Below are 23,968 nucleotides of genomic sequence, written 5' to 3'. Positions count from 1 at the left end.
CTAAATACTTCCACCGTGGAGTTTAGGGCTGAGGAGTGGGAGCTCTCTCTTGGTTCAGCTGATCGAGACCAAAATCTTGTCTCCATTCCAGGATACAGAGCCAGCCTACAATGCCCTCTCCTGCACCCCAAGCCCCTTCCCCAGCCCTGAGCCCCCTCCCAGAGCCACTCCTGCACACAAAGCCCCTGCCCAAGCCATGACCTCCCTCCCAGAGCCTGCACCCTGTACCCCCTCCTGCACCTGAACACTCTGCCCCAGACTGGAGTCCCCTCCAGCACCCAAACTCCCTCCCAGAGCTTGCACCCCTCATCCCCTCCTGCACCCCAAGCCCATGCCCCAGCCCTGAGACCCCTCCCAGAGCCAGCCCCCTATACTCCCTCCTGCAGCCCAAGCAATATTATCAATAACGGTAATAGTACCATATCAACCAACAAAGAACTCAGAGCGTTCAACCGTCTGTGTTGGGTTGATGTGGCTCTCACATTGAAGGTTTTTTGCCAAAGTGGTCCCCACTTCAAAAAGAGTGAAGAGCACTGCCCCAAGCTGTAGTTTAGGGTACGTCTACACTACGGGATTATTCCGAATTTACATAAACCGGTTTAGTAAAACTGATTGTATAAAATCGATTGTGCGCGGCCACACTAAACACATTAAATCGGTGGTGTGCGTCCACGGTCCGAGGCTAGCGTCGATTTCGGAAGCGTTGCACTGTGGGTAGCTATCCCATAGCTATCCCATAGTTCCCGCAGCCTCCCCCGCCCCTTGGCATTTCCGGGTTGAGATCGCAGTGCCTGATGGGGCAAAAATCATTTTCACGGGTGGTTCTGGGTACAGCCTCACCCCTCCCTCCCTCCCTGAAAGCGGCAGACAACCATTTCGCGCCTTTTTTGCTTGGTGAACTGTGCAGACGCCATAGCACAGCAAGCATGGACCCTGCTCAGCTCAATACCGCAATCGTGGATGTTTTAAACACCTCGCGCATGCTCGTGCAGTATATGCTGAACCAGGACCTTCGAACCGAGGCTAGGAGGAGGCGGATACGGCAGCGCGGCGATGACAGTGATGAGGACATAGACACAGAATTCTCTCAAATCGCGGGCCCCGGCGCTTTGGAGATCCTGATGGTAATGGGGCAGATTCTATCCATTGAACGCCGATTTTGGGCCCGGGAAACAAGCACTGACTGGTGGGACCGCATTGTGTTGCAGGTGTGGGACGATTCCCAGTGGCTGCGAAACTTTCGCATGCGTAAGGGCACTTTCATGGAACTTTGTGACTTGCTTGCCCCTGCCCTGAAACGCCATAATACCAAGATGAGAGCAGCCCTCACAGTAGAGAAGCGAGTGGCGATAGCCCTGTGGAAGCTTGCAACGCCAGACAGCTACCGGTCAGTCGGGAATCAATTTGGAGTTGGAAAATCTACTGTGGGGCTGCTGTGATGCAAGTAGCCAAAGCAATCACTAAGCTGCTGCTACGAAGGTTGTGACTCTGGGAAACGTGCAGGCCCTAGTGGATGGCTTTGCTGCACTGGGATTCCCTAACTGTGGGGGGGCGATAGATGGAACCCATATCCCTATCTTGACACCGCAGCACCAGGGCACCCAGTATGTAAACCGGAAGGGGTACTTTTCAATGGTGCTGCAAGCACTGGTAGATCACAAGGGACGTTTCACAAACATCCACGTGGGATGGCCAGGGAGGGTTCATGATGCTCGCGTATTCAGAAGCACTACTCTGTTTAAACGGCTGCAGCAAGGGAATTACTTCCCAGACCAGAAAATAACAGTTGGGGATGTTGAAATGCCTGTCGTTATCCTGGGGGACCCAGCCTACCCCTTGATGCCATGGCTCATGAAGCCATACACAGGCAGCCTGGACAGTGGTCAGGATCTGTTCAATTACAGGCTGAGCAAGTGCAGAATGGTGGTGGAATGTGCATTTGGCCGTTTAAAGGCACGCTGGCGCACATTACTGACTCGCTCAGACCTCAGCCAAACCAATGTCCCCTATGTTATTGCTGCTTGCTGTATTCTCCACAATCTCTGTGAGAGGGGGGAGACCTTTATGGCGGGGTGGGAGGCTGAGGCAAATCACCTGGCCACTGATTACGCGCAGCCAGACACCAGGGAGATTAGAAGAGCACACCAGGAAGCGGTGCGCATCAGAGAAGCTTTGAAAACGAGCTTCATCAATGGCCAGGGTACAGTGTGACTGCTGTGTTTGTTGATGAACACCCAACCCCTTGATTGACTCAGTCCCTGTAAGCAACTCCCCTCCCCTTCGAGTACAGCTTACTTATGCAAATAAAGTCACTCTCATTTAAAAGCATGAATTCTTTATTGATTCATTATAAAAAGAGGGAGAGAAGTAAGGGTGTGGTTTGGGAGGAGGATAGGAGGGATGGAGAAGGCCATTAAAAAAAAATTCAGAGTAACGACATCCTTCTGGTTGGGCTGTCCACGGGGGTGGAGTGGGCGGGTACACGGAGCCTCCCCCCACGCGTTCTTACACGTCTGGGTGAGGAGGATGTGGAACATGGTGAGGGTTGAGGGTGGTTATACAGGGGCTGCAGCGGCACTCTGTGATCCTGCTGCCGTTCCTGAAGCTCCACCAGACGCCGGAGCATGTCAGTTTGATCACGCAGCAGCCCCAGAGTTGCATCCCGCCACCGCTGATCTTCCTGCCGCCACCGCTGATTTTCCTGCCAGCCTTCCTGCCGCCACCTCTCATCTCGGTTGTCCCTCCTGTCCTCACGTTCACTGGCCTCTTTCCTGTAATTTGAAACCACGTCCTTCCACTCATTCAGATGAGCTCCTTCATTGCGTGTAACTTTCATAATATCCGAGAACATCTCATCTCGCGTCTTCTTTTTCCTCTGCCTTATCTGTGCTAGCCTTTGGGATGGAGGAGGGATGGTTGAAAAATTTGCAGCTGCATGAGGGAGATAAATATTTAGAAAGATACATTTTACAGAACAATGGTTATACTCTTTCACAGTGAACAGCACTATTCACCTAGCACATGTGATTTCCCTACAAGGTCACATTTTTCATCTTAATAGTGAGTGCTTGCAGCTCTGGAGTTACAGATCTCACAGACACAGGTCCAGGCATCAGAATTCAGCTTGCATGCGGCCATGGTAAGCCACTGTCTTTCGGCTTCTGCAGTGATTTACCCCTCCCCCCCAACGCATGGCTAATACCACGCTAGCTCCCTGCTAATCAACAACCTTCCCCCTCCCCCCTACCCACTGCGTGTCTGGTAGCTTGGGGAAGATCGCCGGTGACCAAACACAGAAAAGATCATCGGCAGTTCACTCCTCCTCCCCGGCCGCTACGTGCGGGAAAGTGTTTTTTTTAAGCTGCTGCATTCCACGAACCCAGTAGAAAAATGGCCACCCCCTTACTTAAATTCCTGATTTTTAACCAGGTTATCCTGAACGATATCACTTTGCTGAGGATAACAGAACAAGATAAAGAGCGGATGCTTCTTGAATGCCAGCAGTCACCGGGACCATACGCTGCTATGCTTTGCCACGCAATGATACCTGATTACTTGCTACATGCATGGCATGGTAAAGTGTCCTACCATGGTGGGCGGAACAAGGCTGCCTTGCCCAGAAACCTTCTGCAAAGGCTTCTGGAGTACCTACAGGAGCGCTTCATCGAGATGTCCCTGGAGGATTTCCTCTCAATCCCGGACATGTTAACAAACTTTTCTAAGTAACTATACTGTCTGTGAATGCATCCCAAGTCCTCAAGGCAAATCAATCATTAAAAAAGGCTTGCTTAAAAAACAATGTTTGCTATTTGCAAAGGTACACTCACCAGAGCTCCCTTCCATGGCGTCATTGTCTGGGATAGTGGCTTGTGAGGGCTGGGAGGACGGTAATTCCGTCAGGGTGATAAAAAGCTCCTGGCTGCTGAGGCTCACGGAGTGCTGTGTGCTCTCTGCTAGGTCTTCCTCCTCTTCTTCATCTTCATCTTCCCCGTCTGCATAATCCTCAGCCATGGCAGAGATTACAACCCCCACCTCGGAATCCACGATCAGGGGTGGGGTACTTGTGGCGCAGCCCCCTAAAATTCCATGCAGCTCAGCATAGAAGCGGCATGTTTTTCGACCTGCCCCGGACCTTCCGTTTGCTTCTTTGGTTTTCTGGTAGCCTTGTCTGAGCTCCTTAACTTTCACTCTGCACTGCACTGAGTCCCTGCTGTGGCCTTTATCCGTCATAGCCTTAGAAATTCTTTCAAATACTTTTTCATTTCGTCTTTTGGAACGCAGTTCTGTTAGCACTGAATCCTCTCCCCAGATAGCGATCAGATCCAGTACCTCCCGTGCAGTCCATGCTGGGGCTCTTTTACGATTCTCAGGAGACTGCATTGTTAACTGTGCTGATGAGCTGTGCGTGGTCACCTGTGATGATGAGCTCTCCACGCTGGGGAAGCAGGAAATGAATTTCAAAAGTTCGCGGGGCTTTTCCTGTCTACCTGGCCAGTGCATCCGAGTTCAGAATGCTGTCCAGAGCGGTCACTGGTGCACTGTGGGATACCGCCCGGAGGCCAATACCGTCGATCAGTGGCCACACTAACCCTAATCCGATATGGTAATACCGATACTAGCGTTACTCCTCTCGTTAGGGAGGAGTACAGAAACCGGTTTAAAGAGCCATTAAAATCGATATAAGGTGCCTCCTAGTGTGGACGGTTGTGGCGTTAAATCGGTTTTACGCTCCTAAAACTGATTTAAACGCCTAGTGTAGACCAGGCTTTAGTTATCTTATACCTTCATCCGGCACTGAAGGGAGGGTGGTCACAACTGCCCTGCTTTCTGGAACAGAGCAGGGGTACATAAACTGCAATCCAATTCCTTTCCCTTTGAGGGGAGGGCTGGAGAGTAAGGCATCTGCATACAGATCCCATTAGGACAGGGAGAAGAAGCAAAATGTCAGGCTCCTGGCTGCAGCAAAATGGAGAATTCTGTGGCTTGTTGGAAAAACGCCACATTCCACGCCACAGAATTAGAGTGCACTGGTTGCTGGCTGTGACTAATGGGGCAGTCATACCTCTTAGAGCTATTGTTTCTGGCGGTCTGTGGATTTTAGCCAGGGCATCATTCCCATTCTAAAGCAGTTGACTCTTGGCTTATGGTTTTCAAGTTTTCTCCATGACCCAATGGGCTAGAAAAAAGATCTGGTAGTTAAAGCCCCCTGAAACCTATTGGTGACCCTTGGAAGTCATGACCCTCGGATTGGAAACTACTGGTCTATCCTGTCAGTCACCAATCTCCTGAAATATTCTGGGCTATAAGATACCCATGGTTTTACAATTTAGTTTTGTATATGTCCAGACATTATAGATTTTAATGGGCTTTTTAGTACTGTAGAGTTCCTCAGCTTTCCAAAATTCATGGGAGGTTCTCAGTTTTCTGAAAAAAGAACAGGAGTACTTGTGGCACCTTAAAGATAGAATATTGAATTTTGACCTTGCAACATCATGATGTTACGGTGTAGTGCAGCACTGACACATGATGACTTTGCATTTTTGCACTGTGATATCCTGTCAGCTTGAAGGAACTGAGAATGCAATGTCATTGTCCTATAACGCATTGTCATGACAGGTTAGCAATTCCACAATGGCTCAGACATAGGTTTGATACAGGAGTGGGTGGGTGAGTTTCTGTGGCCTGCGTTGTGCAGGAGGTCAGACTAGATGATCATAATGGTCCCTTCTGACCTTAAAGTCTATGATTCTATGCAGTGTCAAGAATTTGTCCTGCAAATAATTTCATTATTAATTCTTGGCACTTATATTGCACATTTTCCCCCATGGATCTGAAAGTGCTTTATGAAGGTAGGAAAGCATTATTATTCCCATATTGCCAATGGGGGATATGACATGCACATAGGCTTCAATGGGACCCACAGTTTCTGTCCTTGGTCAAAATATCAATCCTTAAGTGACATAACCAAGATCACTTATCAAATCATTGACGGAGCCAGAAGCAGCTCCCATAATGTCTGATACTGTCCAGTCCCCTGATGTCAGCTCCAGACTATAACCTGTACAGTCTAGTATTTATAAAGTCCTTCAGGTTGTTTCACTGATGGGTCCTTCTTTAAGTATTGTTGTTGTTATTATTTTTAGAGTGTCAAACAACTGCATAGACCTGGTAAGGAAGAGCGGTAACAAGGTAAGATATTGTTTCCCTGAATAATTTATCTGTTTTTTTTAACTCTGGGCATCTGCCTACAACTCAAAACCACCACTGAACTATTGCATAGTGGATATATTGTGCTCAGGAATAAACATTTTCATTTCAGTCATGCATGTCTGAAAGCTTCTAAGCCGTTTCAGAGAGAATATGAACAAAACAGACCTTGGTCTAACACACACAGCAGTACGGCCAAATGAACTGAGATTGGCAGCAAAACCAAACCAGAGTCTGACTCAAAATTTACAATAAATAAAGAATCCAGGGAGAAACAATATTAACTGACAAAGGAATGAAACAAAGTTTCACGCTGACACGAAACCTTAAATCAGCTCAGCTACGTTAAGACAGAATAACTTCCCAAATGCCTGGAATGTGGGACAGTCAAATGTGCTGATCTGTTGATACAATTGACATAAAAGCAAACTTGGTAACTTAAAACTTTGCTTTACAGTGTGATTTAGGTGAAATCAGGATACGCATTACTTTTGGGTATCTGTTGGAGATGGAAGCAAAAACCTTATGGAGTGTTGGAATATGTTATCAATAGCACTGCAAGCAATATGTAGGTGGAAAGGAATGTACAAGTCTTTTCCGTTCTTATAAGATTTTTGGTGGCTGGGGTATGTCCAGCCTTAATAGCCATTAAACGTAATTTTGCTAATTGTATATCTGTTGTGCAGATACAGAAGTATCTATAGAGCTATTCAGTAGAGAATTCTAATTATTATATATGTTTAAAGAGAACTCCTTTGGTTTAACAATAAAGCAGCATAAGGCAGCATGTCATATTCAGTGTTCTGTGAACCTCAGGCAAAACCAAGGGCTTCAAGTGCATCTGTGAGCTGCAGACATGGAGTGCAATGGCTGAGTGGTTTTATTCCCAGTCTAAAGTGGACATAGTAATCTGGACACAGTTACAGACGCTCTTAAAGAATCAGCTCGTAGGTGAGCTGAAGTGTTTTTAAAAGAAATTGACACAGCAAATGATCTCTAGGATTGTGAGCTGTATTAAACATATGATTCGTGTGAAGTGCAGGGGGTAAGTCAGGACAAAGTTTGGCCAATGTTTTTCATGCTGACTGGATTTTAAAAAATCACCAAGCGAAATGAGTCTCGTTTCCTTAGGTTCTACTCGTACAATAACTCTTTAAGACATATTGGTGCAGCTGTGAGGGCTGACATTTTGTATTTACAGATCAGGTGTATATCAAAGTGGGTGAGTGAGTTCCTGCTCTTTTGTTTGTGTTCAGCGAGCTCATTGCCGCAGATAACAATACCATTTGGCTTTTCCTCTAATCCCGATCACGCAATAATTGATTACGGGGAGCTGTTTTTAAGGTGGCTCTGTTAATAACCTTAGATGCGTAGGGGCTGTATGGGAAAGACAGAACCTGAAGTGAAAGGAGTAGTGTTCTTGCTGGGATTTAGGGTGTCTAAAGCAGGTGCAGACAAACAGTGAATGGGAATTCATGGTGTCATATAGGTTTATCCTCTTTCCTGCACGTAAGGTGCTCGCTTCTAATCTTTGACACGGTGGATGAGTATTGCTGGCTATTTGTGAAATCAGTTAATCCACTTGTGCAACATGTACGGTTGCTGAATGCCAATGAATGTCTGGGATTGTGGTGGGGTTCTTTTTTTTTTTTTTTAAGCGGGCCAAAGTAATGTACCTTGTGTATGTTCTCCACTGGCCTACCACAAACCCCACACTTGTGCCTTTTAGTATCTGAAATTGGTGCAAAGTGTTTAACTGCGAAGTCACCATTCCCTAAGACTGCTGTCTTGGCTTGTTTGTAGGTAGGCCTGGTGCTTTGTGCTGATTCTCTCAGCTTGGTAAATCCTGCATAGACTTTGAACTTGGTGGTTATTGTGACAGGAAAGAGTGATTGGGCCCCTCAGTAAAGCCCAAGATAGTGAAGTCTGTTCGGAGGCTCTCTCTCGCCACACAATTCACTACAATGCGGTGAAGTGCCAAAGCTTATTAATATTTAACAGCTTGTTGACTGCTAAAGGAGAGTGGCAATACTAGGTGGATAATCAGAGACTATTGTTAGAAATAACGAGTCTATATAGGTATATATGGTCAAAATTTCCAAAGAGCCTAAATGACTTCATAAGCCTAAGCCCCATTTTCAAAAGGAATAAACACTCAAATCCTCAGTTATTTAGGTACCTAACTTCCATGAAATCAATGAGAGTTAGGGACCTAAATACCTTTGAGGATCCAAGCCTCAAGAACCTACGTCTCATTGAAATTTGCTTAGGCTCCTAAATCATTTTGGTGCTTTTGAAAACTTTACCCATGGGCCCTAGGAAACAAAAATGTGTTTAAAGATAAATAGGGTTGTTTTTTTCTTATTGTGGTCTTTAAAGTACATTTTGACCGAAAGATATAGGTTAAAAATAAAATTTGCGAAAACAGAACGGAGTTCTAAAACAGAAAAGTTGCTGAAATTGCTTTGTCTGCAAAAAAAAGAGTAAGAACATAGGCCTGCTTTGAGAATAACAAGGAGAAAGTGGTAGTAGTGGTGTGTGTCATATGTTTGGACCCATTTTTGTTCTGCTAATGGTTGGATGCATTGAGTGACTGGTTTTAGTTTTGTTTTTTTTAGGTTAATTTTGAATGATTGGATTTTTGTATTGGACTTTCCATAAAAGCTAGTGAGATGATATCTCCAGTGGACTCTTGCCAGCTGCCCCCAAAGCAGTGTCTGTTGTCTGAATGGCAATATTTTTTTTTGGAAGACTCCTGGATCAGCAGTCAGGGTGACCTGCGAATGTTTCATGTATTTAAAGTTGCTTAGTCATGGGGTGACCCTTTTATGAGTTAATGTTTGCTGAATTGGAACTTTGTCTACAAATGAACTAATTGACACTTGCTTGGACTAAGTCCAATCACTTGTGAACCTGATTTGCTAATAGTTTGAAGATAGGCCCTGTAGGGCGGGGCAAGGGAAATTCATATCCATTGTGGATAAAAGCAGAGATCTTTGCCACTTGAGGAAAGACTGAGGTTCCAGAATCTGTAAGACGGATCACTTTGCAGAGAAGAAACCTCGATATCCCGAGGTTGGCCATTCCAGTCTCTGACTGGGCTTCTGCTCTGATCCGCTGAGCCTGTTGACAAAAGCAGCCTGCAGAACACCACCTGGTTCCTTACCAGCAGGAGCTGAAGAGAGTGCAAATCTTTATAATAAGTATCCACTTTTCTCTTTTTCTTTTGTCGAGGGGAGGGTCCATCCAATTTTTTGAAGGGTATAAAAGAGGCTGTGCATGTCAGATTCACCTGGGAAAGTTCCCTAGGATTGTCTTATGGAAAACACCGATTAAAGGGTGTTCTCAGTTTAACGTGCTGTACTTCGAAACTTGAGAAACTCTAATGTCATTGTTTGAAACATTTGATTATTAAAATCTGTGTTTATCAGGTGTATCAATCTGTTTTGTACCACCTATTGGCAGACATGTGGGGAAGTGTTAGCCACGGTATCAGGGTTAAAATGTAGAGGCTTTATTTGCCTTTGCAGCTGTGATTTGAACTTTGGCTAAAACGGGTTAACAATTGGTTTTCAGTGCTGAGTCCATTTAACCAGGCTGAATTTGTAGATTTTAACTGGTAAAAGGAAAATCCTTTAATTGAGGATTTATAGCCAATCAGGCTGCCACCTTTTTAGATTTCTTTTAGAATATATGGATGAGATTCTGTGCTGTGTCTTTAAGAACTGTGGCACAGAATTCACAGCCAAGCGGAGTGGGGGCTGAGATGACTGTAAGCCGCCTTTATGCCCTCCCGTTCCTGGGCTTTTCTAGGACTAGAAAGGTCCCTGGAGTAACTAAGACAGCTCTCGGGCGTCCTTCACCGAGACAGGGAAAGGTACTTTAAAAAATAGTAAACTTTGGTAAGTGCACGTATAAAAGACTTGACAAACTCTTAGTATGTTTTCAGGGTCAGTGCTTAGCCTGAAATGGTTAAGCACAGAGATGGAGATGCTCAGGCATGGGTGCCGGACAATATCTAATCGTGCAGCGGGGGGCTCGAGGAGCGGGGTCAGAATGGCTGTGCAGCCATTTGTATTCCAGCTTTTGATTTTGGTTGGGCTGTCTTCTCATGCAGGTGGTACAGGATGGTGAGAGCCAAGTCTTGGACGCTGCGAAAGCATTTTGAGGGCTTCCCCAAAACAAGTGACTTTGAGCTGAAAGAGGTGGAGCTGCCAAAGCTAAAGGATGGAGGTAAGGAGCATGTTCCTTCATGTAGCTGGTGTTAGGACTATATTTTGTCTTTCTACTCATAGCGCAGTGTGCAAATCTAGAATAATTAATACATTTCTGTGAACTGAGCTTTACAAAAGGACGAGCGGGCTGGGATTTGGCAAAGATCTGGAGTCGTGTGACTCGACAAAGAATCCCCCGAGGTTCACGTGCTGAATCCCTGGCTCAGCAGTGTTCACATGGATGAGCAAACATTTAGGGTGGGATTTTCTAAAGTGCTCCGCATTCACCCGTCTCTGCTTCCACTGAAATCAATCAGTCACTGACTTTGGTGGGAGTTAGATCAATGCTGGGTGCTTTTGAAAATCCCCATCCTTACCCTTAGGGGTCTGGTAGCAGACCCACCCAGTTGACTGCAAATGAGTAAGAATGTCTTGTGGGCTGGGGGCGGGGGGGTGTGCGTGTCTGCTACAAAGATGTACTGAGAGCTATGTACTGCTAACCAGGACTTGAAAATTCCACTTGGCCACAAGCCAGTGACAAGCAGAAAATTTGACCTGATGAGTTTGGCGGCCTAAGGTGCGGAAGTCTATGGAATGTAAAGTTTTATTTATTTTTTTAAATTACGCCATCACATTGTAAAGATAACCTTCCGAACATGAATCGATTATAGTGTTCTCTTCCTCAGTCTGCAGACCGGCAGAGACTGATCATACAGAAGGGGAATGAAATTAACAAGACTGGTCACTTTCACTGCTTCTAGTCAGAACCCTGTGGGCAGCAGAGAAATTATGGAGAATTATGTCATTTTTGTGCTGGTGCTGCTGCCTGGGACAGTGGCAGATGTGCGTATGCTGCAGTTATTCACTAGGGAGTTGGGCCCAAAAAGTAGAGTAGTCGACACCTGTCCTCACACTAACCAGGAATCCCTGGAGTGGGGAAAAGATACAGCAAACTCTTCCCTTCCAGCATGAAACGCCTGCTAGCCAGAGATTGACATGAAAGATGGAGGCCCTAAGCCAGTAGCGGGGGGACTGGGCTTTCACCAGGACATTGCTCCTGGACCCACTGGTGCCTTTTGCCCCCATTTCAAACCTGTCCTTGATCTCTTTTCTGGCTGGCAGGTTTAATTCTCCAGCCAGAAGGGATCTGGCAGATGTTTCAAGCCTTATTATTGACACAGCAAACCTGGAAGCTTGCCCTGTGCTCCCTGCCAGAAGGCAGGCCTCATTCAACAGAACACTCATGTCTGGATTTTTATTAAAAAAAAAAATAATAGTGCAGTTGTCGTGCCTTCCTGGCCAAGATGGAGTCCACTCTGCAGAGTGGCTCCAGCCAAGAAAAGGTGTGCACAGGAACACAGCAGGGAATCTCCCTCCCAGGAGCACCTGCTCCAAACCCCCTGCAGTGTGTGTGGGGGAGGAGGGAGAAAAAAGGTGCATCCCACCCCCTGCATAGCACAGCAATTTAGGAAAGGGAAATATTTGTTTACAGGGGGATGAATGGAGAAAAACAACAGGGGGAGAAGATAGTGGGAGCAGTAAAACAGGGTTACATGCAACACACAGACCCATGTGCTCAATGGTACCCCAGTATGAAGGAACAGACACTGACCAGTGCGTCTAGACCAAGAGTTTGGGAGTCCTGGGCAAAGTTCCAGTCTGGCAGCGAGTCTTGGGTGCTCCTGGTCATCTTCGACACCAGTAAACTTTCCCCAACAAACTCCTCCGGTGCCCTCTTCTGCGGGTCTCTGCAAACCCATCCAGAGTGACAACCTCCCCACGTCGCTAGCTGCAGCCTCTCTCCTTTTTCCCAATGCAAGGTCACAAACCCCAGTACTCATGGCCCCATACAGCCCTGGGCAGCAGCGATACTGGATCCAGCTCCGGTTTGTTCCTCTCAGGAGAGCTGGAGCTACAGAGACACCCGCACCTCCGTCACTCTCCCTCTTTCCAGCCCTCCCCTGGAACAACCAGTGCTGCCTCTGCCTCGTGGGCCATGCTCTCTAAACCCTAGGGGTCTGGCTACACTGTAATTACACGCCCGCGTCTGGCCTGTGCCAGCTGACCCAGGCTCTAAGGGGCTGTTTCATGTTTGGGCTGGCGAGTTCTGGGTCCTCCAACCTCACAAGGTCCTAAAGCCCAGGCTTCCGCCTGATCCCATAAGTTGGCACTGCAGTTAAACAGCTATTTAGCCCGAGCCCTGGGAGCCTGAGTCAGCTGGCACTGGCCAGCTGCAGGTGTCTAATTGCAGTGTGGACACACCCTAAGGGGGTTACAAGAGCAGAAAGGGCTTTGAGCCCAGAGAAAGGGAGCCATGTCTCCTCTGGCTGTCTGTCCAATCTATTTGTAAGGCTCTATGGAAACACAGGCTGCTTACTGTACCCCTAATGCATAACTTAGCAGAGTTGGCAAAATTAGAAAATTCCCGCTGATTGACTAGGCCATATTCCTGAATTTCTGCATTTTTAAAGCAATGCTCCCAACACTGTCCAGAGAGAAATGGACCTGTCTCTTCAGTCTCTGGTGAACATCCATGTGTGTCACGCTTACTATTTCACCCCTCTCCATTCCATGCTACCTGGCCATTTCCAGCAGTCATTCCAGGGGAATTTACAAAAATCCAAGGATTTTTAATACATTGCCTGCCCAGAGACACAACATAAAATGGACCTACATGTGCCTGGGATTGTGCATTGTTTTTTTTACAATCTGAATATATAAATAGTTGCAACAAGTGTTTCCTTGCCTTTGGCACTAGCCATACATTTGGGCATTAAGGAATGATGCAGCATTACCTAATATATCTGTTACATGATTAAGAATATCATAGAGATGATGTTAAAACATCTGGATATGGTTGCAGATGGCAGGTTTGAAATGTACATCCATTAAAAAGGAAGAAACCAGTTTGCAGGGACTCTTAAAAAATACAATTCCATTCCTGCCCGTATTTAAGAAAACTTATTTGGTCTTTCCCTTCCCTTTTAAATCCTTAAAGTGGAGCTGGGGAGACCTTTAGGTTAAAGTAATGTTATTTTTAAAAAGCAGCTTTCCCTCCCTGCTACTTAAATGGCTTTGAATGCAAAGAGACTAAGCCGTTTAACTTTCTGGCTTTCATGTACTTGCACAGTTCTCTGATGGCTGGGTTGCAATCAGTAACAGCAAGAGTTTGTTAACAAAGACACCTCCAAGCCCAATCTCTCACCCCTGCGCCCCGGTATTAATTGCTTTTAAATGATAACTTTTCTAATACCATTTATTATTGTAAAACACTTATGTTAAACAAACCAAATCAGAGTGGTCCAAAATTACCAAACAACATCCTCTCTTTGAAATTTAAGGGAGAAAAAGTAAATGGGGTATTAATGTTTATTTATGTCCAAGTAATCTGCCTTGGGGCCTACGGGTGTGTGAATGTGGTCTGTCAGCACCCTCTGTTGGCTGAATAATGGTAATAAAGGGTCTTTAAAGGTAACAGTTCTCTGTGTGGGTGCCTGGACTTCTGAGCTTCTTGCAAAGGAACGGGATATAGCAAGGATGGGCAATGCTAAGGTGGTAGAGGGCTGCAGAGTCCACTGAAACCCTTTGGCAGGCCATACTGATTTTGTTTTTTGTTAGAGATAACGTATTGCATAACTTAGAAATGTTTGCTACAGTACAGCATGTTAGCATATAATTATCTGTGTATTAACCATGTAAAAGAAGTGTTCTTAAATATAACAGCCCCTTATAGACCAACCTTTAACTACAACCCCCCCACCCCAAAGCCCCAGGTTAAACACACATCCTTCACTGACTGACCATTTTTCAGTGTGCAGAAGAGCCCACCAGCAGAGAAACCTGCCCGCTCATGTTCAGCTCCACCATCTCCAGGAATGTGGACAAGCCCGTGCCCCCAGACACCACCCCTGCCCCAGTCCCTGCCACCCGGGATGCACAGCTCTTGCTCGGTAACCCCAGGCGCTGTCCATTAGGGCCATCCTGGAGGGATCCCGCTGTGACTGAGGAGCTGCCTCCTCCTCCTGCCCTTACTCGGGGAGGTGGGGAGAGCCGCCTCTCTCCCTCTTTCAGCATCCTCTGTTCGGGGCTGGCAGAGCCTCTTGCTGCTTCCCTCACTCTGGGTGCAGGCAGAGCCACCTCCTCTCAGGCTCTGATTTGGATGGGCCTGGAGTCTAACTGGGTGGGCGATGCTCCACTCAGGCCCACCTGTGGCTACACCCATGGCGGGCCAAATAAAATGCTCTATCTGGCTGTATGCGGCCTCTGGGGCCCCAGTTGCCCATCCCTGGGGCACAGGAAAGGAAGACAGGCTGCGTGTCCCAGAAACTTTCCTTCCACAATGGTCTCAAAAACAAAACAGAAAGCTACGTCCCTTTGCCTTCTCTGCTAACTGTGTAGCAGTAACTTAGACAAAGCCTAGAAACTCGATTTGATCTCTGTCACTTTCGCTTAGCAGCCCTGAAGGGAATCCAGAGCACTTTGCCATAGGTCAGTGCACTGTCTTGTAACATTTGATATTTACTTACTGTAGGTCCTAATGTAACCGCTAATCCTTTTTATTGCAGATGTGCTGTTTGAATCTGTGTTTCTCAGTGTTGATCCTTACATGAGGTACGCTTTTCTTTCTTCCTTTTTAGTTTAGTTTACTACTTTGAATTGCTATTTTGAATCCTAAAAGCAGTGCTTATTGAGAGCATCTGGCTTTCCACAGTCCTCTCAGGGACTACCTGCCCTATAGAAACACCAGAGCCCCACCTATGTCTTCCCCAATGTCTACACTGTAGCAACGACCACATTGGTGAAGCTGGTTACAGCACAGTATCCTCCCCACTTCCACAACATGAGACTAAAGTGCAGCTCAGTCATGCAGAGTAGACAGACTGAATTGTGCAATAACTACACTACAGCCATAGAATTTCACTGGGCTTTACTGGATTTGAACGGACCGTTTGGGAGCTCAGGTGAAACGCTGTTCTGTTCATCTATGCTGCAAGTCCTAATTATTATTATTACTATTTATATTCCAACAGAACCTAGTGATTTCAACTGAGCTCAAGGCTCCACTCCGCTAGGTGCTGTGTCTACACTCAGCAAGAGACACTCCCTGCCCTGAAGAGTTTAGTCTAAATAGATAGAGAAGGGGCATGAGAATGGAAGTGTTATCTCCATTTTATAGATGGGGAACTGAGGCACAGAGAGATTAAAGTCACAAAGGAAGTCTGCGGTAGAACCAAGAATTAAACCCAGTTCTTCTGAGTCCCTGACCCATGCCTTATCGTGAAGGTACTAGCTCTGTTCTCCAATTGTAACTGTAACCGCGTAATGGCAGGGGACTAGCATTTTGTAATAAGTTATCCCAGCCCGGTAGTTGATCAAGGGGCATCTCCACTCTCATGAGTGGTTGGCTAGGAACAGTATTTTATTTTTGTTAAAATGAGAACGTAACTCTCTCTCTGTCTCTCTGCAGATATCTGGCATAGTCAGCAGTGAGAACCTCGGTGCACTGGGTCTTAATCAGAAAATGGACACTAATCTGTAGTGACTGTTTTGCACTTAATTAAGGCTCTATCTCCATTTTGTGTGTTTCAGACCTTATAGTAGGAGATTGATGAAAGAGGGAGACGTAATGATAGGCAGCCAAGTTGCTAGGTAAGGTTTTCATTCGTTGCTTGATATCTTTTTTCCTAACTCACTATCATCTTTCCATACAGGAGAGTCAAAGCACTAGAGAAGGTACAACGTCACTTATAAGAGATGGTTGCATGCAGCTTATATTACTTTCTGTTAGCCAATGCAGCACATTAATAGGTATTATGTGGATGATACTAATATACCATAGATTATACACATAAAGTTATAGAATACATAGGGTAACTGTATGCATTATGTTCTCCCTATGATTCTGTTCACCCATGTCAAGTATCTCACAACACAGTGAATATGACGTAAGTAAATTGGCATTAGGAAAGCTGTCAAAGACAAGATACATAAATGGTGTGTCCTTGCAGAAGTTGGGATGTACCTCTATGTCCAACTTGTTTGGAATGTGCTATCCAAAAGAGAGAGAAGGAAAGGTCCAGAAAAATAAGTGAAGGAACTGGTGGGTTAGATCTTAGATGAGGTATAAGGTGCTTTTTAACTTGTAATCAGCCATGATATAAATGAGTGGTTTTGGGGGTACAATCGAGGCACACCTTCTGTGTAAGGAGAACATGCTATGAGCTAAGAATTGCTTCCAGGAAGGAGGATATGTATGTCTCCTTTTTGTATTGTGCTGTTTTGTCTTTAGACAGTAAATTTGTCTAAGTCTGGTTATTTGGTGTCAAACATTTTTCATTATGAACCACAACTGGCTACACCTTTTAGTCAATACTTCTCTGTGAGGCCCCATATTTTCTGGCAACTACTTTCTTTATCAGTCTGTAACCAGTCAGAAAGCAAGTGTATCCTATGAAGCCGTACTGCCTTCTGGTACTACTTAGAGCTTGTTCGGAAGCCTCAAGACTACCCTTACTTGTGTTGTTCACATGAGCAGTGCCACTGAAGGGAGTTCTTACAAGACAGAGCAGGAAAGGCTAACATTGCACAAGTGGTCATATCCTGAGGTGTCATCTTGTATGCAGGATGTAATGTGCTGTGTAATAACTGCTCACCCAGGAACGGTACAGTCAGCAATTCCGGCTGAGAATACTCTTCAGTCACCTTACTCCTTTTGCTGATAAGGCGTATGGCGACTTCACCATTGCCAAGGAATGCTATAGAGTCTCCACCATCATCAGACTTCTTTGTGGTCCTGTGTGGGAAACCAGAGGTTGGGAGGAAATTTAAGCCCTAATCCTCTGAGCGAGAGGTCGGGTACAATCAGTAGCTGTAACACTTCACTTGAAATGAGCTGAGGAATTCACAGCGTCTGGTGCCAAAGGATCGTGTGCACCCTCTGCTGAATTTTGTTATTTTTGTTCAACTATCTTCATTATTACAGTCCCAAGCCGATACAGTCTTTAGGCTGTTCTTAAAGAGCCCTTCTTGTCTTACAAGAGGAGCAGCCTTTAGAAGGTGAAATGTCTTCAGCCTTTGAAAAGGGACCTGGTTTACTGAATAGGGAACTGCCTCTTCTGCTCTGTCCCTGTGAGATACCATTTCCCCAACCTTCCTCTCTCCTTCTGGCCAAGCTGCAGGGATCAACTCAGGATTCAAACTGAACTGGTGTTCAGTCAGGGTTTTGGCTTGAGATCCTCCTTAAGATATTAGGAGCAAAAGTCTTATCCAGTATGGTAATTCCTCTTGCCATGTACCAGAAAAAGGTGCAGGAAATGTGCAGTGTAGATAGTTTTGTGTTCACCTGCCTAAAGGGAGCATTTCCTCCTAACCCTCACACAGCCCCGAGCCCTGTGTAAATGTTTAGTAAAGCTAGGGAGAAGGAGCTGGTTGTAAAGTGTGGCTTTCGTTTGTATTCTCAGAGTCGTGGAAAGCAAGAATCCCACCTACCCAGTAGGGACCTATGTTGTGGCTAATTCAGGCTGGACAACTCACTTCATCTCTGATGGGAAAGATCTACAGCTGCTTCCCCCTTGGCCAGAAAAGATCCCCAGATCTTTGACTCTCGGGACAATTGGCATGCCAGGGTAAGTCATAGCACATGCTATATAAAGACTAACCAAACTTCGCTGCATTGAGATTTCCAGCTATCTGTGTGCAGGCTTTACCACACCACACTTCAGCCTAATCAGTGCATGCTCCGGGAGGCTCTTTCCACTGAAGAGGGACTGAATTTTGACCCATCCTGTGTGGGGGAGGCTTATAGCTCTATGTCTCCATTTGGAGCCTCTTTTCCCCTACTTGGAGACCGCACAGTTGCTTCTTGGCCGTATGGGATCGGGACAGAGTGTTGTGCTGGAATTAAAAAGCAGACCAAAGGCCCAGTCCAACAGACATTAGAGTTGATGGAAGGACTCCTTTTGATTTCAGCGGTAACACGCCAGGACTCATAAAATACCGATCTTGCTCTGCTGATTTCTCTGTATTTCCAGAGTTTGCACAAAGATGGAAACATATGCAGCTGTAGAATTCTACAGTCAAATCGCAGCATCAAAAGCACATCTACACCTGTCGAACAGAGCTACTGTTCATGGTAACCCTGCCCTAAATACAGAAGAAATTCCATTCCACTCATGCTTTCTCTTGCCTAGTTCCTCCTAACTTGCTTCTTTTCTTACCTCTATATTTGTAGGACAAGCCACATGGAAAGCTTGCAACTTGCTATTTGTGATCTGGGCAGAACAGAAGCTTCTTAACATTTATTTAAAAAATGGGCAAGATGTGTAGCTTTCCACATTCAAATAGCTTGAATGGATTTTGTACACATTATAAATAATGCCGAGCGCTTCATATAGAATGAGGAAAAAGAATCTCTAATGGGATGAGATATCCCCTCCCCTGGACAGCAACATGAAGCATGACCCAACTGCGTTTGTAACGTCTCCACCATTCTCTTTCAGCCTCACTGCATACTTCGGCCTACTTGAGATCTGCAAGATTAGAGCAGGAGACACGGTGCTGGTTACTGCAGCAGCTGGAGCTGTGGGTTCAGTGGTGGGGCAGATTGCTAAAATCGGAGTGAGTGGCTTGAATTGTTCATATGAACACCATAGACTGCCAAGCTAAGGGGAGGAGTGCTTAGGCAGAAGGGAGACAAAGCGTCTCTTAGATGGGGCTTGCTCCAAGATCAGTGGTTTAACTCTGGCAAGGCACTTTTAGTAGGAGAATTAAATTAAAATGATGCAGTTGTTTCCAATTACTATTGCTCCTGGGGACTGCTAGCCCCACCCCCCTGTGAAGCCTCACTCAGTGGAGAAACCCCATTGCCTCTATGTGACTAGGGCTAGGCCTGGGACGAGCATCAAGCTATTGAGCCCAGGAGCATAGCTAGCAGTTTGCAATGTGTGTATGTCACGGATCTGTTCTCCCTGTTAATAGTGTCCCCATAACCCACTAAAGCAGACAGGCTTACTGCAAGAACCAGGATCACAGATGCAGTTAGCTATGCGTATCTAGCAGTGTGGTAGTGAAGAGCCAGATGAGAAACAGAGTATTTCCCCCAGGGAATAAATAAAATGTCATGACCAATTCCTGCCTGCATTTATCACTCAGCTGGTGCAAACCTTGCAACCGGCACTCTCCTTAGTCAGTGATACAGCACGTGCTTTCCTCATACATATTGCCACTACACCACAAGCACCATACAATATATGTACCTTACAGCAGTAGTTCTCAACTAGGGGCTTGGGCCCCCTGGGTGGCCATGAGTAGGTTATAGGCAGGGCCGGCGTTTCCATTAGGCAACCCTACGCGGTCGCCTAGGGTGCCAGCATTTTGTGTGCTCCCCACGGGGCGCACGGGAGCTTCCGGTTCCGCTCCCGTTGCGCTGCCGAAGGAGGACCTTTGGCCGACGTGCCGCGGAAAACAGTGGCAGGCAATTGAGCAGCTCAATGACTGCCGCTGTCGCCTGCGGCATTTCGGTGGAGGGTCCGTCTTCGGCGGCGCGATGGGAGTGGAACTGGAAGCTTCCGCGCGCCCCGTGGGGGGCGCACAAAATGCTGACTCCCGAATTCTGCCTAGGGTGCCAGAAACCCTGGTGCCGCTCCTGGTTATAGAGGGCCGCCAAGGAGGGCCAGTATTAGACTCACTGGGGCCCAGGGCAGAAAGCCAAAGCCCCACGACACAGTGCTGAAGCCAAAGCCTGAGCAACTTAGTTTTGCGGGGCCCCCTGTGGTGTGGAGCCCTGCTTGCTAACACTGGCCCTGGCTTTTGTATGCCAAAAAACAGTGGCACAGGTGAGCCATGGAGTTTTTATAGCATGTTTGTGGGGCGCGGGGGGGCTCAGAAAGAAAAGGGTTGAGAACCCCTGCCTTGCAGGAGATTAAAATGTTGGGGGATGAGGGAAGGGAGGAGAGCGTACACACTTTTAGAAACATTTTTCTGTCTCTGTCAATAACACAAAGAGAAATGGTCTGAAATGTGACTGTTAAGTGGTTTGTGTCATACGTCATAAATTTAACCCCTTCAGTGATGGATCCTTGAAAATGACACTCTTGAAATTGTATTTGGTATCTTCCTTTTTTGGGTCCTCGTAGCTAAAGCACTAAAATCTAGGACAGAGGCTAACTGAACCCCTATACAATACCTTAGCGTAGCAATTCAAAGTCCCATGTGGCCTGATGACCACTTTCTGTGCAGGGCAAAGAGAAGCAGGGGAGATCAGCTGTCACAGGGCAACTCAAGGCACTAGGAGCTGGGGAACCTGCAGCATTCCAAAGCTGTGTAGGGAACGGCAAAGGAGAGTTGCAGGCTCTGCTGTCTGGTGGCATGTAGCATCTCATTTGCATCTTGTTTTTTATTCTGAAACCACCTGAGAGTTAAGACGTATTTTCTTTTCCTCCAGGGTTGCAAAGTGGTTGGCTGCGCTGGCTCAGATAAAAAGGTTGCTTATCTGAAACAGATTGGCTTTGATGAAGCCTTTAACTATAAGACTGTAGGATCCTTGGAAGAAGCACTGAGGAAGGCCTCACCCGATGGCTACGACTGCTACTTTGATAACGTGAGTTCAAACTGGGGTTGACAAGCGTGCAGTTTGTTGCAAATGTTCACTTCTTTCTGCTGTGCACGTGCTCTTGGAATGTTGTGGCCTAGTCCTGTGAGAAATAGCCCCGAGAGAATGTCCGGGCTTATGCTCTGTTTCAGTTTTCCCTTTCAAATTCCTCTTTTGCTAGCAAAAACTGCTGGCCTGTGTTTTTATGGAATTCTGAAGTTCCAGTTCAGGAGCATTGGAAGGGAGGAATAACGATGAAACAGGGAGTTGGTTTGCACAATTGTTCTGCTTTCCCTGGGGGATAGAGAGTGGAAAGTTGTATTTTGGTTATATGTAAAATGAATCTAAGGTGGCAGGTCTGAGGGGTTCTGAGAGTGGAAGGATGGTCATGTATTTAAGACACTTGAATGTGACTTGGTAGATCTAGGTGTGACAATGAGCAAATTACTTGATCTCTTTGTGCCTCAGTTTTCCATCTATACAATGGGGATAATAGCAGTTTTTTTATCCTGCTCTTTCTCTCTCTTTTCTGTTTAGATTGTAAGCTTTTGGAGGCAGGGACTATCTATGTCTGCACGGTACCTGGCACAATGATCTAATTTGCAGCACTGGAATATAAAATAATACTAACAGGGCAAGCTCATTATAATCAAAATACCTCTCGTTTTACTGTAGAAACTGTGTAAAACTAAAAACATGTAACTAATAGTTTAAAACAACTCCCCCACTGCCAGCTGGCTCAGGAACGCCAGCATGACTCCCTCCCTTCAGCACCACTTCTCCCCTCGGCCTCTGCAAAGACAGTGGGAAAAGCAGCACAACACAGCTATTCTTAAGCCAGCGAGCAGGTCCGACTTTTTCCCCAGAAAGATCAAAGCAGCCAAGGAATCCCTGGCAAACCATTGGCCTTGATGATGAGAGTTCTTGCTCATTTAATCTTCTCTCCTGCCCCAATTTGGCAGCCCTCAACGTTTTCAGGGAAAATGGTTCAACGGTTACCATCACAATGCCTTACCCGCCACTCCTCTGCAACGATGTTTCACGCCCCAGGCGAAACTTCCACCTTGCGCCCCCCCCCCCCGTGCCCTGAGGTGCCCCCTCCCATGGCAGCTACCTCCCCTCTGCCATGAGGAGCCCCCCTTGCGGCAGCTCCCCATCCCCCACCCTCCGCCCTGAGGCACCCTCCCCCGCCCCAGCTCACCAAGCACGAGCACCCCAAGCACGCCGTGGCTGCTTCACTTCTCCCGCCTCCCAGGCTTGCGGCGCCAATCAGCTTAGGCGCCGTAAGCCTGGGAGGCAGGAGAAGTGAAGCAGCCACGGCGTGCTCGGGGAGGAGGCAGGGCAGGGGTGAGCTGGGGCAGAGAGTTCCCCTGCGTGCCACACACCCCCCTTTACTTGCTGCAGGCGGCCCTCCCCTGCCCCAGCTCCCTGCGCCTAAATGCTGGTGGCGACCGGGGTGGCCGAAGATCTGGCTGCCGCTGTCACTGCCGAAGAAAATGGCGCCCCCCAAATCCCAGTGCCCTAGGCGACCGCCTAGGTCACCTAAATGGTTGCACCGGCCCTGCTCCCCTGCCCCAGCAACATGGAAAAATCCCAAAATGTCACTAATTACAGATTAAAAAAACCTCTGATCTTCATAGGTTTTCTTGACAAGCACACACCCTTATTCATAATAAGGTGTGGCTTCATCATGGAAGACACTTACAAAAGTCACCCTGGCCGAGATGATCAGTTGATGTAAATTGGTGTAGGTGCATTCCATTCAATGGCACTCCATTGACTTTCAGCAGTGGCGGACCTGTCTACCTAGGTGTGATAGAGCCCTTGACGCACTGTCTTGGGTGGCAGGTCAGGAAAACAACCATCAGTACCATTACTACATCAACCATGTTTCAGTTCTAGCAGATTCTAGCTGTTCAGCCTCTGCCTCAGCTAGGATTTAAAGATGTGTTATTAGACTCATTTCACACAATGTAATAATACCTTCAAAAGCTCTAGTCAAGGCAAGTTGTTCTTTAGTAGATCCAAACTGGTTAAGTTAAAGCCTAGGCTCCCATCTGACATGATCTCACATCACACCTTTAAATCGCTGTCAACAGAGTCTCCAGTGCCCTGCAGATGTTGGGTGAGCATTTGGAAAAGTAGCCTCCCTATGGACATAGTGTTTTAATGAAAGTCAATAGCTGAGAGCATATATGTGGGGAGGGTGGTAAGGATGAAAGAAACACAAAAGTTGTTTAGTGTTAATACTCTCCTAAAATGCTGAGGCATGCCCTGTGGGAATAGCTTGGCTCCGGAGCAGGATTTACAATATTTTCCCAGAAGCGGGCTGACATCAGCACAGCTGGTGCACAAATAAAACAACAACAACAAAAATCTACACTTAGAAACACAGGGAAAAAATATTCAATATTTTGCCAAGCAAATGGAAAAAGCATGTTGCCAGTGAAGCTTTGTCAAGCTGAGGAGAGGATGTTACAAAATACTTCTCGCACAGACTCCTAAGAGAAAGCTGTGGAGCAATAGCTTACTACTGTCTAACAGTTTAAATAATTAGCACTCCTGCATCAGGCAGGCCATTTGGAAGATCTGATCATTCCAGTGCTGGAGTTCTAATGGGATATACTGTAAATATAAATACTGTCAGCAGAAATTCTTGCTTGGTATTCTGATGCTACTTTCAAGAGCCTGCCCAGTCTACCTCTTAGCACTTATGGTCTTCCAAGCCCCCTTCGTGCCTGCACTCTTCCAGCCCCTTACACCTCCATCAAAGCCTTCATCTTGTCCACTCCCCTTTTCACATTCTCCCTAGATCAGCTGCTTTCCCCCCTCCCACACACCCCCTTCCTAAAAAACCTTGACTTCTGGTTAGACTTCACCTGCTAACCATCCACCTCCTTCCTTGTACCATGCCTCTATCTGTTTAACCTCACTTACCTTTCCAGGTTGATATTAAATT

General features: G+C 46.6%; 1 protein-coding gene across 4 annotated transcripts in view; it reads left to right on the top strand.

Annotated features, from left to right (window-relative positions):
• Positions 1-23,968, top strand: part of PTGR1 (prostaglandin reductase 1) — a 39,017-nt gene that overhangs the window by 11,089 nt on the left and 3,960 nt on the right. For 2 of the 4 annotated variants that reach the window (XM_039545793.1, XM_039545794.1), the window contains exons 2-8: positions 6,144-6,189; positions 10,325-10,440; positions 14,987-15,032; positions 16,011-16,070; positions 17,882-18,046; positions 18,920-19,037; positions 20,863-21,018. In XM_039545793.1, coding sequence (XP_039401727.1) covers positions 10,335-10,440; positions 14,987-15,032; positions 16,011-16,070; positions 17,882-18,046; positions 18,920-19,037; positions 20,863-21,018 — 651 coding nt within the window. In that variant the 5' untranslated portion in view covers positions 6,144-6,189; positions 10,325-10,334. Of the gene's footprint in view, positions 1-6,143; positions 6,190-9,200; positions 9,407-10,324; positions 10,441-14,986; positions 15,033-16,010; positions 16,071-17,881; positions 18,047-18,919; positions 19,038-20,862; positions 21,019-23,968 lie in introns of those variants that run through there. The other 2 variants (XM_039545795.1, XM_039545796.1) reach the window with 2 other exon arrangements.

Source organism: Mauremys reevesii, linkage group 6 (assembly GCF_016161935.1).
Source record: "Mauremys reevesii isolate NIE-2019 linkage group 6, ASM1616193v1, whole genome shotgun sequence".
Classification (NCBI taxonomy): domain Eukaryota; kingdom Metazoa; phylum Chordata; order Testudines; family Geoemydidae; genus Mauremys; species Mauremys reevesii.
The sequence above is the reverse complement of the archived record's forward strand: the minus strand, read 5'-3'. Positions and strand labels throughout refer to the sequence as shown.